The sequence below is a fragment of the Phyllobates terribilis genome, unplaced genomic scaffold (genome assembly GCF_046119375.1).
Source record: "Phyllobates terribilis strain yellow unplaced genomic scaffold, ASM4611937v1 Scaffold_11__3_contigs__length_659146591, whole genome shotgun sequence".
Classification (NCBI taxonomy): domain Eukaryota; kingdom Metazoa; phylum Chordata; class Amphibia; order Anura; family Dendrobatidae; genus Phyllobates; species Phyllobates terribilis.
In genome coordinates, this window is record NW_027362771.1 from 329,016,989 (window position 1) to 329,034,159 (window position 17,171).

A 17,171-nucleotide genomic window follows, 5' to 3' on the forward strand; every position below is an offset into this window, starting at 1 on the left:
GACTCCACCAAAATGGACACTGATTCCGACTCCACAACTCCGACTCCACAGCCCTTATCCCTGGACAAAGTTGGGTGGAATTTGCAGATGGATTCAATACACTGTGTGCACAATTATTACGCAATTGATGACTCATTTTATTATTGACCAACTACAGTGCTGCCAGACAATCCAAAAGGTTAATAAAACTGAATATTTAAGAAACTAAAAGTGAGATTTTGTCTTTCTTAGGAGAATATCTGTGTGTGCAGAATTATTGGGCAACTAAATGAAAAACGTAAATTTTCCCATCTCAATTGCTTATTTTGATCTATTAACACAATACCCAAACAACTCGAAATGTACAAAAATACATTTCTGACATTTTAAAGAAATTATCAGTGACCAATATAACAACCCTACTTTCCAATAACAGTAATTAGCCCTCCATTAATGGTGTCTGCCAGTTTCTTAATCTGTTGAGGTGTTCAGAGGAGTGTACTGTTTTCCTTCCCTGTCAATCTCCCCGAAGGGCCCACAAGTTCTAGATGGACATGCAGGCCAAAGAAAGTTTAATAAAATGATACTTTGATATCTGCGATCAAATGTCTTATTGCAGAGAAAAATGCTGCGTTATCTGGAATAAGACATCAATTTGCAGATATCAAGGTATCATTTTATTAAACTTTCTATGACCTGCATGTTCATATAAAAGGCTTGAGGCGTGGGGGGTGGGAGGGGGGTGATCCTATTGACAGATTCCCTTTAATAGGGTGGTCCGAAACATCAGGGCTGTGGAGTCGGAGTCGTGGAGTCGGTGTCCATTTTGGTGGAGTCGGAGTCAGTATAAAATAGACCGACTCCGACTCCTAAAATATATAATAAATTGGGTACAGTAGTTCAATGCAGTTTTTGGGAAATATTTTTTCATAAGAATTTGGGAAAGTTATGAAATGTCCTATAAATGTCTGTCCTATTCCTGATCTGAGGGTCTAGACTTTTAGAGATGAATCTGTGCTACAGTAAATTTATCACTTAAACATGAGCCGTATATGAGGGAGTCGGAGTCTGGAGTCGGAGTTGGTGTCATGGAAATTGAGGAGTCGGAGGTTTGGCTTACCGACTCCACACACCTGCGAAACATCTATATAATGCCATAATCTAATTTATTTTCTAATATACTTTAATTAAAATGTCCCTACCATTCCCTCACTACACTAACTACTTTATTTTTTTTTTTACAACTTGGTCTTTGATGATGTTTTGTTTTACAATTCCAGTGCATGCTGGAAAACTCAAATGAAGTGTCATTAGGGGGGCAGAAGCTGCTTTCACTGCCACAGCCTCTTCCCCATCCCTCAAATGAAGCATCATCACTCACCTCAGTTTCAGGGGCTGGGCTAGTCCCTGCTCTATAAAGCATGCGTTATTGTCAATTCCGATAGATGTTAAGTAGATTCTTGTCACTGTGCAATATGCACAGGGACAGTGCGCTCTTTTGCCAGCTCTGATCAGAAGTAAGGACCCGGCAAAAGAGCGCACTGTCAGTAAAATACCCGCAGTGCAGAAACCAACACTGCCTCCACAAGTGATATACAACTTGGAGTTAGAAAATATGTATAAAAATTATGATATGGTTAAACTAACCCCTTGCCTAATAATTCTGCACACAGTGTAATATGTAATTCAGATCATAACATTTAAAGTATTTGACTTGAAAATGTTAAGAAATACTGTTCTAGAATTTAGAAAAATATTGAGTTCTGGGGATATTATTAACCTTTTTTAATCCATATCTATTTAAAGATGTTGTATAACCTTATTGAAAAAGTTTGCAGTGTTTTTTTTCTTCTTCTTTCCTTAATTATACAATGCAACTCCTTACCAGGAGCTATAATATGAGATGTAGAATAGCCCCAATTGTTTAAAAAGAAATGTATGGTTACATAAGTAATAATTCATTACTGTAAACTAAGGGAAAATTCAGGCATGGCAGATAATTTCTGCTGGAAAATTTTGCAGCCAAATTGTAAGAAATCCACAGTGAATCTACATGTGTTACATATTGATTTTGTCACAGTTCTAATCTCTAACATATTTTGTGCTTCACATCCGTACAGGTTTCTAGAGCTGCACATGCTTTAGTGCACAGAAACAGCTTTTCTTACAGCTGCTGGGATCGCACACTGGAGAAAAGAGCTCAGACATTACTAAGACTTGTGCAGCTGCATTTACCTTATGTAGGACACAGCAGCTCAAGGACTAGTCCTGAACAAGTTTTCATCCTGGCAGAAAATAAAGGTGTAGCAAGGACGGATTTCTGAAACTAGTAAGCTTGACATATGTTACTAACTGTCCAGAAGGTATAAAGACATACTCATAAAAAATGGAAAAGCATTTCCATCTTAAAGGGTTATTCTCAAATTTGGAAGTTATCCCCTATCCATAGGGCTTACTTCCTGATTGCTGAGGGACAGACAGCTGAACACCCTCTGAGTGAATAGAGCAGTGGTCGATCATGTGCACCTCCAACATCATTCATTTTTAATGGGAGTGCCGAAACCCAGCCGAACACTGCATTGACTATCTCCGGTCTCCCATAGAGAATGATTGGAGCAGAGGTGCACATGATCAACCTCTGTTCTATTCACACGAGGCTCTTCAGATCCCTGGTTCTCAGGGTCAGTCGGGGACCCAGCATCAGACCCCCAACAATCGAGAGGTTACGTCATGTCCAAACTTGAGAATATCCTTTTAATACCATTTTAATGTTTAATGGTAGGGAAAGTACATTATAGAGGTAGCATGTATATAACTGGATTTACCTGCTCTGTGCATCTGTTTTCTCCAACTTTTCCTGTAGCTGGATCCAGTCAATAAGAGCCTTAAAATCTCGCACGTAGTTGTCAAGCATCATAAGCACTTCCTGTGTGAAGAATAGCAGAAGATAACATATTAGTGAACACACAGCTTAATAATAACTTTATACTGTTTTATTAGTAATAATTATACATTTTAGCACATAATCAAATGAGGAAAGAGAGTTTTATCGGCATATAATTAATTTTATTACATCATTTAATAAATATAAAATTATACATACAATGAATAGAAAAGTGAAAATGCATAAAAATGGCAGCAACGGACCACTGACGTCATAAAGCCCTTACACTCAGGTAAAGCTCATAGACTCAATTAGAGATAAAGAAAATAGAGTATAGCCAGGTCTGCACTCATATGGCAATGAACCAGGTCAGTCCCGGAATTAATATATAGAATAGCGGTAGTAAAAATAAGTAGTCTCAGACCAGGACTAACACCAATGCATCTGTCTTTCCACTGATGTCCTACTGATCACCTGGTAAGCTCAGTAATGAATTTTAAAAATTACAAGAGATAGCTCTTCGTACTATGTACTAATATCACATGATATATGGTTAATGTGTTAGTCCTGGTCTGAGACTACTTATTTTTACTACCGCTATTCTATATATTTATTCCGGGGCTGACCTGGTTCATTGCCATATGAGTGCAGACCTGGCTATACTCTATTTTCTTTATCTCTAATTGAGTCTATGAGCTTTACCTGAGTGTAAGGGCTTTATGACGTCAGTGGTCCGTTGCTGCCATTTTTATGCATTTTCACTTTTCTATTCATTGTATGTATAATTTTATATTTATTAAATGATGTAATAAAATTAATTATATGCCGATAAAACTCTCTTTCCTCATTTGATTATGTCAAGCATGAGTCGGCACTCCTTGGGGTTTGTGGGAAGTACCTTCTCCTACAAACACCAATATAGTTATACTAGCTATTGAACTTGTTCTACGCCCGGGTGGTGAGCATTTTTATTGGTTTATATGGTCTCCCATGCTGGTATGTGCTGCCCCCCTCCTTGTATTTGTGCTGCCCCCTTCCTGTCCCCACCATCCAATCCTGGTATGCATGGCACCCCTCACCCCTAATCCTGGTATGTGTGGCACCCCTCACCCCTAATCCTGGTATGCGTGGCACCCCTCACTCCCAATCCTGGTATGCGTGGCACCCCTCACCCCCAATCCTGGTATGCGTGGCACCCCTCACCCCCAATCCTGGTATGCGTGGCACCCCTCACCCCCTATCCTGGTATGCGTGACACCCCTCACCCCCAATCTTGGTATGCGTGGCACCCCTCACCCCCAATCCTGGTATGCGTGGCACCCCTCACCCCCAATCCTGGTATGCGTGGCACCCCTCACCCCTATCCTGGTGTGTATGGTATCCCTCATCCTGGTATGCATGGCACCCTATCCCTCACTCCCAATCTCGGTATGCGTGGCACCCCTCACCCCCAATCCCAGTATGCGTGGCACCCCTCATCCCAGTATGTGTGGCTCCCCTCACCCCCAATCCCGGTATGCGTGGCACCCCTCATCCTTATCCTGGTGTGTATGGTATCCCTCATCCTGGTATGCATGGTACCCCATCCCTATCCTGGTGTGTATGGTATCCCTCATCCTGGTATGCATGGCACCCCATTCCTCATTCCCAATCCCAGTATGCATGGCACCCCTCATCCCCAATCCCGGTATGCATGGCACCCCTCATCCCCAATCCCAGTATGCCTGGCACCCCTCACCCCCAATCCCAGTATGCGTGGCACCCCTCATCCCGGTATGCGTGGCTCCCCTCACCCTCAATCCCGGTATGCGTGGTACCCCTCACCCCCAATCCCGGTATGCATGGCACCCCTCATCCTTATCCTGGTGTGTATGGTATCCCTCATCCTGGTATGCATGGTACCCCATCCCTATCCTGGTGTGTATGGTATCCCTCATCCTGGTATGCATGGCACCCCATCCCTCATTCCCAATCCCAGTATGCGTGGCACCCCTCATCCCCAATCCCGGTATGCCTGGCACCCCTCACCCCCAATCCCGGTATGCCTGGCACCCTTCACCCCCCAATCCTGGTATGCGTGGCACCCCTCACCCCCCATTCCTGGTATGCGTGGCACCCCTCACCCCCCAATCCTGGTATGCGTGGTACCCCTCACCCCCAATCCCGGTATGCGTGGTACCCCTCACCCCCAATCCCGGTATGCGTGGCACCCCTCATCCTTATCCTGGTGTGTATGGTATCCCTCATCCTGGTATGCATGGCACCCCATCCCTCATTCCCAATCCCAGTATGCGTGGCACCCCTCATCCCCAATCCCGGTATGCATGGCACCCCTCATCCCCAATCCCAGTATGCCTGGCACCCCTCACCCCCAATCCCGATGTGCGTGGCACCCCTCACCCCCCAATCCTGCTATGCGTGGTACCCCTCACCCCCCAATCCTGGTATGCGTGGTACCCTTCACCCCCAATCCTGGTATACGTGGTACCCCTCACCCCCAATCCTGGTATGTGTGGTACCCCTCACCCCCAATCCTGGTATGTGTGGTACCCCTCACCCCCCAATTCTGGTATGTGTGGTACCTTTCACCCCCCCAATCCCGATATATGCATGGTCCCCTCACCCCTTTCACACTGTACACGCATACGAAAAAAATAAACAGTTATACTCACCTTTCTTCTCTGTGCTCCAGCGCTGCTGTGTCTTCTTCTGCCGGAGGCCGGGGGAGGAGTGCGGCGCCGGAGCACCGCGCTGTCTGGCGCCATTTTGCTGAAGACACACTGTAAATGTGTCTTCAGTAAAATGGCGCCGGATAGCACTATGCGCACGCGCTGGTCCGGCGCCTTCACTCCGTCCTCCGTCCCCGGTCAGGTAAGTATGTAAGTAAGGCGCCGGAGATCGCAGTATGCGTTCAGTGTCTACGCATACCGCGCGATCTCCGGCGCCATACACCTCCTCTTACCTGTAACGGCTGGATGCATGATTCTGTCTGGAGCCAGACTGCGCGTCACGCATGTGCAGTCTATCGAGGCTTCGGACAGAAACACGCATCCCTGGTTATATTATAGATAAGGGTTGTAATATTGGAAGTACATTTTAGCACATATAGGATTATAAAAGGTATAGTAACTGTTCATAAACGATCAGGACAACGTACAACAGCTACAAATAATAAGAGACAAAATATTAAGGGGCCACTTTCCAGAATTAAAAAGGGAATCATATATAGGCCTTTATGAAGACAATGTGTTCTAAATTCCTTATGAACATAAATGATATAAAGTATAAGCAGTATAATAAATCGCTAGAAGTGGTGGATAATAACATCGGCCAGATGGACAAGTTTGCCCGTGTAATAAAATATTCCATCACCACCAAATCTCTCTACACAGAAATTGTGCTAAACCCCAAGCAATGATAAGACAAGAATCGTCTGTCATCAGTCAGGATTTGGCCAAAAAGCTGATATTGAGCAGCCAGGGCGAGATGTAGAAGTCTTGTAAAATAAGGGTCAACACTTTCAATAATGAGACTTTGCAGAAATTTGATATACCGTATTTTTCGGACCATAACCTTACCACATACTTGCGGTGGTGGGTGCGGCGGCAGGGCCGATGCAGCGATGTGGCAGTGGGTGCGGCTTTGCGGCGGTGAGGCAGAGTGGATGTGCAGAGCTGCGGCGGCGAAGCAGAGCGGCGGTGGGTGCACAGTGATCTACAGGAAAATGGCCGCCCAAGCCGGCGCATGCGCCATCTGGGAGCTTGGGCGGCCAATTTTCTGTGGATCACAGCTTCATGAAGATGGCCGCGGCCACCGGAAAGGCGCACCGCAGCACCCACCACCGCTCTGCCGCACCGCTGCACAGCCGCAGCCACCGGACTGCAGCACACGCCGCTCACAGGCCCAAGACCCGGCCCAGGCCCCATCCGGACCACAGGCCCCAGCCAGGCTCCAGGCCCCAGCACAAGCCCCACCACAGGCCCAGGCCCCACCCCAGGCCCCAGCCACACCACAGGCCCCACCACAGGCCCCACTTCCACCGACTTCCTGAAGGACCCTGCCTCCTGTGACCCTCGCTCCAACGCCCCCAAGGTAAGATACCTATTCAGACTATAAGACGGATGCCCATCTTAGAAAAATTTTTTTTTTTCCTATTTTCCACCCCAAAATTTGGGGTTCGTCTTATGGTCCGGTGCGTCTTATAGTCCGAAAAATAAGGTATTTTTCAATTAAAGTGGAAAATCTCATGAAATTATATAATTGTACATCAGTAACAATAGAAACGTCTGATTAAAAGATCTAAAAACACTGAAGCAGAAAACTTTGTGAAAACCAAAATTTATAACGGTCTCAAGAATTTTGGCCACAACTGTACAAAACCTATTATGGCATCTACAGTACTTGGGTCAAATCAGGGGCCGGGGCGCGCACACCGTCAGCGCAGGGGCCGGGGCGCGCACACCGTCAGCGCAGGGGCCGGGGCGCGCACACCGTCAGCGCAGGGGCCGGGGCGCGCACACCGTCAGCGCAGGGGCCGGGGCGCGCACACAGTCAGCGCAGGGGCTGGAGCAAGTGCACCTAGACCTTTCTTTCTGTTACAGCCACTCATTACACTGATACACCCAGAAGAGTAGCAAAGGCTCTGTTACTGCTCGGTTTTCACTCACATTTCTGCAGAATAATTCTATTCAGGCAGAGCTCTCTCTAGGCAAGTGAGCGCTAACAATCAAGATATAGGAAGGGGCAAAGGGATGACAATTCAGAGGGCAGAAGAGAGATATATTAAAATGCATTCCTCCTATCATAGTTGTCACAGACCTGCAATTAGTCCTAATTTGCGGTAGCATAGCCCCATCTGCTTGTAAATGAGAGATCATCTCCCAAGCAGATACCTGACTGAAGGCCTTGCTCTGTTCCCCTTATCAGGCTATCGGGCTCATTGCCTGGAGAGCTGTAACACAAGCCATGTTTTCCGAACAAGGGAATACAAACAGGACAAGCAGCAGCAGAGGTCTCCGTCCGTCACTCATGCGTATCTCTCTCCGGACATCTCGCCCCGCAGCTGGACAAAAGTGTCTCTCAGGACTCTGCCTCCCCCATCCCGGATCACCACAGCCAGATACCCAGATTAAGTTACCAATTAGTTTACCAATTGGCTGCAACGAATTCGATTGGTTTGTAATTAATTCTAGTCACTGGCGCGCACGGCAGGACGGTTGGCGCCATCTCTTTGTCCTGATGACACTCAATACCAAGACGCCAGGACCCCAGGGCCCTGCACATCAATACAGCTCTCTTATTCACCTACAATGCTTCTTGCTGCAGATGAGACTGGTGCTGAAGTAGTGGAAATTGCTCTATCTATAGGATACACTAGAGCGGGGACCTGAGAAGAAGCAGACAAAGGTCCAAGTGTCTCCGAAGGTCAAATTGTATCTGTCAAACTGATACAAAGACGAGTAATATAGATGCAATGAGACAAGGAGTAAAATGTCAGACCGAATATACGCTAACATTTACTGTAAGATAACAACAGTGTAATAAAATAGTAATCCAATGTAAAATGTGTCCCGTAAGGGAAAACTGAATAATCAGATACATATAGAAGATGAGGCCGCTTCGAGATCTTCCACATACAAACCACGAAAAGGAATTCTGAAAATATGTATTACGACAGCAGCCGGCACAAAATAGGACACTTCACAGCATGAATGATGAATCAAAAAAGGATTCAGGTAAGTGATAAGCCAAGATGCTGTATAGTCAGGGAATAGGAAGACGATGCACCAGCACTACAATAGTGCCACCTACAGACGAGCAGAGGAATCACGTAATGGGAATACAGTCTGACTGCCCTAACCCCCTGACTTTTTTGACAGGTCCCTCTCCAGTGTATGATCTCTGCCAACAGTCCAAAATACCCAGACTGCTTTAAGGGTGACTTATAGATAGGAAGTGGGATTATCTGCAATAAGCAAATAGAAGGTTAAAGGTTATGCCCTAATTAATGTTTGAAAGATGCTTTTGTGTTCACATCACACAGTGACTATCATTTCTAAAAGAAACCTCATCACTATGCTTGTACATGGGGTACACCAGAGCCCCTTCTGTTTTACAGGAAGAATAATTCTGTACACCGCGCTGATCCTGCTGTCAAATGCTAAGGGAACTGTGACCTTGCTCTTTATCCAGTGTATTAAAAGTTTTCATTCACTCCGAAAGGAGAAAGAAATCTAGAAATTGAATGAGTAAGGATGCAAGGGGTTAAAGTTGATAAAGTACCACTGGATAAAGATTTAGGCCTCACTCCGTGTCATCGAGGTTCATGTAAGTGTAGCCATACATAATAAATAAAGGTCGGCCGATCTGCTGAAAATGTAACTGTATGTAGAGGAGGCAAGTGGTCGCTACTAAAGACAATGCGTATTCACTCTTCTCCACGCCCATAGTCCCGGCGTGGAGAGGAGTGAATATGCCGGCAGCTCACATCAGTGTCTGAGAGTGACAACATGCGCAGCTCAGATGCTGAAATGAGCTGCTGTATCAGAACAGTAAGCAGCGCGCGCTGGAGCAGGGGTGAGGAAGGAAGGTGAGTATAAGTTTTTATTTTTTATGTGTACAGTGATGGGGTCATACATACCAGGATTGGGATGAGGTGTCCTATACATACCAGAATTGGGGATGAGGGGCCCATGCATACCAGGATTGGGGGATGAGGGGGCCATGCATACCAGGATTGGGGGATCTGGAGGCCATGCATACCAGGGTTGGGGATGAGGAGGCCATGCATACCAGGATTGGTGATGAGGGGGGCCATGCATACCAGGATTGGGAATGAGGTGGCCATACATACCAGGATTAAGGATGAGAGGGGCCATGCATACCAGGATTGGGGATGAGGGTGCCATACATACCAGGATTGGAGATGAGGGTGCCATACATACGAGGATTGGAGATGAGGGTGCCATACATACCAGGATTGGAGATGAAGATGCCATACATACCAGGATTGGGGATGAGGGGGCCATGCATACCAGGATTGGAGATGAGGGTGACATACATACCAGGATTGGAGATGAGGGTGCCATACATACCAGGATTGGAGATGAGAGTGCCATACATACCAGGATTGGAGATGAAGGTGCCATACATACCAGGATTGGAGATGAAGGTGCCATACATACCAGGATTGGGGATGAGGGGGCCATGCATACCAGGATTGGGGATGAGGGAGCAAAGCGTACCAGGATGGGTAAATTTACCAGTAATAGCTGCATTTCCCACCCTATGCTTATACTCGGTTCAATACATTTTCCCATTTTTTTGTGGTTAAATTAGGTACCTCGGCTTATACTCGAGTATATACGGTAACTGTGGTTCATCAGATCTTTGGGAAGCGGAGTTCAATTTCCCTAGCCTCACATAGGCCTGATTACTGCTACACCTGTTCTCAATCAAGAAATGATTTAAATAGGACCTGCCTAACAAAGTGAAGTAGACCAAAAGATCTTCAAAAGCTAGACATCATGCTGCAATCCAAGGAACAAATGAGAAACAAAGTAATTGAGATATATCAGCCTGGAAAAGTTTATTAAGCCATTTCTAAAGCTTTGGGACCCCAGCGAACCACAGTGAGAGCCATTATCCACAAATGGCAAAAACATGGAACAGTGGTGAACCTTCCCAGGAGTGGCCGGCCGACCAAAATTACCCCAAGAGCGCAGCGAAGACTCATCCAAGACGTCACAAAAGACCCCACAACAACATCCAAAGATCTGCAAGCCTCACTTGCCTCAGTTAAGGTCAGTGTTCATGACTCCACCATAAGAAAAAGACTGGGCAAAAATGGCAGACTTCCAAGACAAAAACCACTGCTGAGCAAAAAGAATATAAAGGTTCATCTCAATTTTGCCAGAAAACATCTTGATGATCGCCAAGACGATTGGGAGAATACTCTGTGGACTGACGAGACAAAAGTTGAACTTTTTGGAAGGTGTATGTCCCATTACATCTTGCGTAGAAGTAACACAGCAATTCAGAAAAGGAACATCATACAAACAGTAAAATATGGTGGTGGAAGTGTGATGGTCTGGGGCTGTTTTGCTGCTTCAGGACCTGGAAGACTTGCTGTGGTAAATGGAACCATTAATTCAGCTGTCTAACAAATAGTCCTGAAGGAGAATGTCCGGCCATCTGTTCGTGATCTCAAGCTGAAGCGCACTTGGTTATGCAGCAGGACAATGATCCAAAACACACCAGCAAGTCCACCACTTAAAGAAGTTGTCCATTATATTAACCCCCCAATGTATCCCCCTGGGGCCCCTAAGGATTTTTGGAAATACCTTACGTTGCTTTTTCTGCCTGTGAGCGGCGCTATCCTTGGCCGCTCACAGGCATCACATGACCCCGCGCTGACGTCACAACAAGTGAGGCGTGACTCAGCGCTGGGGGCCCCGTAGTGGCTGCTGCGTTGTGGGCGGGGTTACCCCCCACGTCACACCCAGCATCCACCACACGCTTTCCCAATGAATGGGGAGAGGCAGAGAGCGCAGTGGATGCCGGGTGTCACATGGGGGGGTAATCCCGCCCACAGCCTGGCATCCACTGTGGAACCAGGAAGACAGAGACCCCAGGCTGCTGCCAGCACTTGTCCTGACATCAGCGGATGTCAGAGCCGGCTGCCGCCGGGGGTCATGTAATGTCTGTGAGCGGCCAGTGATAGCGCCGCTCACAGGCAGTATCTGCAACGTAAGATAATTACAAAAATCCTTAGGGGCCACGGGGGAATACATTGGGGGGGGGTAATCTAAAGTACTGGACAACCCCTTTAATGGCTTTAGAAAAACAAAATTAAGACTTTGGAGTAGCCTACTCAAAGTCCTGACCTTAATCTGATTGAGATGCTGAGGCATGACCTTAAAAAGGTGGTTCATGCTCGGAAACCCTCCAATGTGGCTGAATTACAACAATTTTGCAAAGATGAGTGGGCCAAAATTCCTCCAGAGCGTCGTAAAAGACTCATTGCCAGTTATCGCAAATTGCAGTTGTTTCTGCTAAGAGTGGCCCAACCAGTTATTGGGTTTAGTAGGCAATCACTTTTTCACACAGAGCCCTGTAGGTTTGGATTTCTTTTTCCCTTAATAATAAAGACCTTCATTTAAAAACTGCATTTTTTATTTACTTATGTTATCTTTGTCTAATAATTAAATTTGTTTTGTGATCTGAAACATTTAAGTGTGACAAACATGCAAAAGAGTAAGAAATCAGGAAGGGGGCAAACACTTTTTCACAGCACTGTATACATATAGTGCAGCCTGCACTTAAACAGGACCTATCACCAAGTCATAAGTGAGCTGTTTTTGCTTTTATTTTATTCCCCCTGCTCCCCTGAGTATTCCATTTTTTTTAAACCGCCACATGGTTCCAGAGAAATGAGCCTTATTATTTAGTGCTGATTTTTTTGGTCTTCTCCAAGAGTGCGTGGCTTATGGGATTCTCTAGAAGCGTGTCTTTAGGATCGCTGTATTAATTACCCTGTGAGCCACGCCCCTTTGTAAAGATCATAAAATTAGCACTAAATAAAAAAGCCTGTATCTCTGGAACTGTATGGCAGATCACTCAGAGGAGCAACAGGAAAAAAACCGGTGACAGGTCCTCTTTAACTAGCAGTTGGCCATTTGGCTACTATGGCATGGACTCCCGCAATGAAAAAGGCAACCTATGAAGCAAAGACGACCGCTGTCTGATTAAAGTGGTTGGCCAATTTATTTCAACAGATATGATGAAGACATGATTTTGTGGATTGTTCACAAACTGGCCCCTTATGGAGAAACGTGTGACCAAACCTGTCCTACAGTCTCATCCATTTGGAAAACACTGCACATGGGAAATATGTTTTACAATTGGAGGAGACAGATGGCCAGGTCTGGTCGCATGTTTCTCCATCAACAGGAATACTGTGAAGTCTGTGAGGACGAGGTAAACCAGTAATGATAAGTGCCTCAACATCACGGCCCCAATACATGTGTTAAAATAGAGATAGACGGCCAATCCCTTTAATCACAGGCAGAAAAAGCCCTTGGCCTGTCCTGCAGACTGGTGATAAGTGTTGATTCTGGGAAGCCCCTGTAATGAAATCACCGAAGAATTACAATCTCCATGTAAATATATTTCAGAAGATGAATCCAACCTGGGATCACAACCCTGCCGGCAGTTCTGTGACCACACATACTAAGAATTAGGGATTACCTTGCACTCCACGACACTCTGGTCGGATTCACAAGTTACATAGATTTCATCCACAGCTCTCCGGAGGTTGTCAAAGAGAAATGCCCAATATCGGGCCCGAAGATCAACTTTCCGAGGCAGCCTTGTCTTGGATGGGCTTTTGTCTTGATTTTTGTCATTTGCAGAGTTAATATTTAATTTGCAGTGCAAGGAGATATTCTGTGAAATAAAGACATGACAGCATGAAACTAAAGCTTCAGCTCACGGAAAGAAAAAACTAAACAAAAAAGAACAAATAAAGGTGAAATAGACATGTGGGAAAAAATAACACAAGTGAAAACAAGAACAACGGCCTATACTGTATGTACTAATGTTGGGCTTATTCTGTGACTTTATTTTGCAAGTAAATGACCAGACACAGAGCTGTGCACATAGAGGTCTCACAACTCACTTTTTATACTTTTCTTATTTTTCTATTAGTGTTCAACTGTACAAAAAGTCACTGATGGATTCTCAGTTAATTCAATCTGCAGCCAGCAACACACAGTACAACACAGAGGCTATAGGAGGCAAATAGTGCAAATTTATTAATGAAATCCAAATGTAAAAATTATTTTTAGCCCTGATTACATACATTTAAGTTGAAAAAAAGTCCCTAAAGGTGGACAATCCCATTAAGGTTATAGCTACAACTTTAGTTTTTTTTCAGTTTTTTTAATTTCATTTATTTTTGTAAATATTGCATAATGTGTCATCCAAATAGCGCATTATTTGTCTTTTATCCTGGAGTTTTGGACTCTAACTGGAGTATTGTCAGGAGCGCGAGTTTAGACCAATTTAGTTGTGCAAAGCATGCTGGCAATCACGTGTTCACCGGGTGATTGGATTGCTCATGCAGACATTAAAATCATCGTTCTCGGAAGCATTTCATCCTGTGTAAACAGCTCATCTGCTGCCGATAGTGATTAGATTCTATAGGCACAGAACAATTGTATTAATGATCGTTCTGTGCACATAGCCCATTCTAAACAGCCACAGATCAGCATCACATCAATGCAAAGCCATGACATCTATTTACTACTGTGCTCTACAAGCATGGAGCTATGTGCAGTGAAGTCAGTGTGTTCAGCTTATCACAACGGTGCGCAGTTTAACAAATATGTATTTACTTTGAATCCCATTTTCTTTTTCATTCCTAGTTTTTAGTTTGTGTTGTTCTTTTTTTTTTAATTGGACAAAACCAAAACTGGAGCCCATTATAAACATAAACTTGCCATTGAGTGCAATATAAGTTTATATATATAAATATATATATAGATATACATATATTCACATGTAAAGCGCCATGGAATAAATGTTGCTATAATAATAAATAATAATGCTGATATATACTTGTTATACATGCTGTGTGCATATATGTGTGTGTATGTATGTATATTTATAGATAGATAGATAGATAGACACACTCTGCTCAAAAAAAAATAAAGGGAACACTCAAATAACACATCCTAGATCTGAATGAATGAAATATTCTCATTGAATATTTTGTTCTGTACAAAGCTGAATGTGCTGACAACAAAATCACACGAAAATCATCAATGGAAATCAAATTTATTAACCAATGGAGGCCTGGATTTGGAGTCACCCCCAAAATAAAAGTGGAAAAACACACTACAGGCTGATCCAACTTTGATGTAATGTCCTCAAAACAAGTCAAAATGACGCTCAGTATTGTGTGTGGCCTCCACGTGCCTGTATGTAGGGTCCTGTTGCTGGGTTGTTGCCCTCCTACGGCCCCCTCCACGTCTCCTAGTGTACTGGCCTGTCTCCTGGTAGCGCCTCCAGCCTCTGGACACTACGCTGACAGACACAGCAAACCTTCTTGCCACAGCTCGCATTGATGTGTCATCCTGGATGAGCTGCACTACCTGAGCAACTTCTGTGGGTTGTAGAGTCCGTCTCATGCTACCACGAGTGTGAAAGCACAACCAACATTCAAAAGTGACCAAAACATCAGCCAGAAAGCACTGGTACTGAGATGTGGTCTGTGGTCCCCACCTGCAGAACCACTCCTTTATTGAGGGTGTCTTGATAATTGCCAATAATTTCCATCTATTGTCTATTCCATTTGCACAACAGCATGTGAAATTGATTGTCAATCAGTGTTGCCTCCTAAGTGGTCAGTTTGATTTCACAGAAGTTTGATTTACTTGAAGTTATATTCTGTTGTTTAAGTGTTCCCTTTATTTTTTGAGCAGTGCATATATATTATATATATATATATATATATATATATATATATATATATATATATATATATATATATATATACACACATACACACACACTGGACTTTTTGCTGGGTACATGCAGACATGTAAGCACAGCTGGCAATCACTGATAGCAGCACTAATTGGACTAGTGACTGACCAAAGCGGTCACGTCTTACCGTCTGGAACAGGAAGCACAAAGAACAGTAAAACAAGCAACATTGGTAGAGGAGCAGCGTGGGATTGCTAAGGTGAGTATACTTTTCTTTTTAATATTTTGAAGCATCTTGGACTTATAGGAGGTATTCCCATCTCCAAGATCCTATCCCAATATGTAGTAGGTGTAATAATAATAATATTAGCAAATACATCCAATTAGAAATGTAGTATAGTTCTTCTGATTCGCTATGTTGCTTTCTCCATGTGAAAGGAATTGCAGTAGCTTAGTTTTCCATGGTTACGACCACTTACAACTAACTTTCACTATATGAGTAGTTGTAACCATGGATACCTAAGCTACTTCAATGCCCTGCACATGGAGAAAGTGACATAGCAAATCAGAAGAACTACAATACATTTCTAATTGGATGTATTTGCTAATATTATTATTACACCTACTACATATTGGGATAGGATCTTGGAGATGGGAATACCCCTTTAATGGGTGGACATATGCCTTTAACATTAACTTAAAGAAGCCCTCCCATCTATATTTTTTCGTTAAGTGTGTTTATGTGAATGTAATGTAGTGTGAGTGTATTAATATACTCACCTACCACTGCTCTCTTCAGGATCCAGTGTCGTTCTGCTCCTCTTCTCAGTGACTCTCCAGCTCACGTTGAGCTCTGCGTGACCCCAAAGTGGCTTTTACCATGTATGCCTATGGAGCATCAGAACAACCCCCATAGGCTTCATTGTAAGAGAGACTTCCGGCTCATGCACAGAGCACAGGGTGAGCCGGCTAGTCACAACTGCGTTGACGTCACTGTGAAGAGGAGCAGTACGGTGCTGGATCCCAGAGAGATGGGTGGTAGGCGAGTATATTAATACACCCATACTACATTACATAAACATATAAGCACATCTAATACAAAAAATATAGATGGGAGTGCTTCTTTAAGTTAATGTTAAATACTTTTTTCACACATAGTTCACTAATATTTGTAGCTTAAAAAAAAATTAAATAAACTATACACCTAAATTTCCCCAAATTCAGGATGATAATTAATAATTTATTATAATCACATAAACTAGACAGGATAAGGTAAAATATGGTGGAGGTCAGGCTCTGTTCTTTTATTAACACTTTAATTCCTTCAGAAATAGAAATTTGTCTTCAGGGAAAGAATTATCACGACTCCCACAGAGTCAACATTTCCTAAAGAGATTGAGGAATAAACTTCTGTTGTGATGATTTATCCCCTCTGGATTAATGAATGTAAAATAAACGTGCTTATCTCGGGCAGCCATGAAATATCATAAACAGTTCTCTCATTTCAATTAATCTTCCTTGCCTGAGATTATGGGTCTATCAACAACTCCGAGAACTCCCAGCGTCGGCTTCCTGCTGGAAGAATGAGTGATGAGCCCACTAATGCACCGCTAAGTAAGGCCGGGGCTTGTTATGCCAGCGCAGCAAATAACTGCTGCCTGCAATGCTGCCTTCTGTTTACTGCACGAAAGACTCCATTTAACCCTCCACCAGCAGCATGGAAGGAAGAAAAGGTCACTAGCACCACATTGAATGCAGTTTGAGTTAGGCTAAGTTTCCACAATGAGTATTTGGCGAGTTTTTGATGCTGCACATATTT

The 17,171-nt window shown here is 44.1% G+C and overlaps 1 protein-coding gene across 4 annotated transcripts in view; it reads right to left on the reverse strand.

Annotated features, from left to right (window-relative positions):
• SCAPER (S-phase cyclin A associated protein in the ER) overlaps window positions 1-17,171 on the reverse strand; it is a 408,076-nt gene that overhangs the window by 361,116 nt on the left and 29,789 nt on the right. For all 4 annotated transcript variants that reach the window (XR_012251257.1, XM_073652665.1, XM_073652664.1 and 1 more), the window contains exons 4-5: window positions 13,112-13,309; window positions 2,805-2,905 (exon numbers count right to left, since the gene is read on the reverse strand). Coding sequence is in view for 3 of the 4 variants with exons in the window: in XM_073652665.1 (XP_073508766.1) it covers window positions 2,805-2,905; window positions 13,112-13,309 (299 nt within the window). In the remaining variant the exon portion in view is untranslated. The remainder of the gene's footprint in view (window positions 1-2,804; window positions 2,906-13,111; window positions 13,310-17,171) is intronic.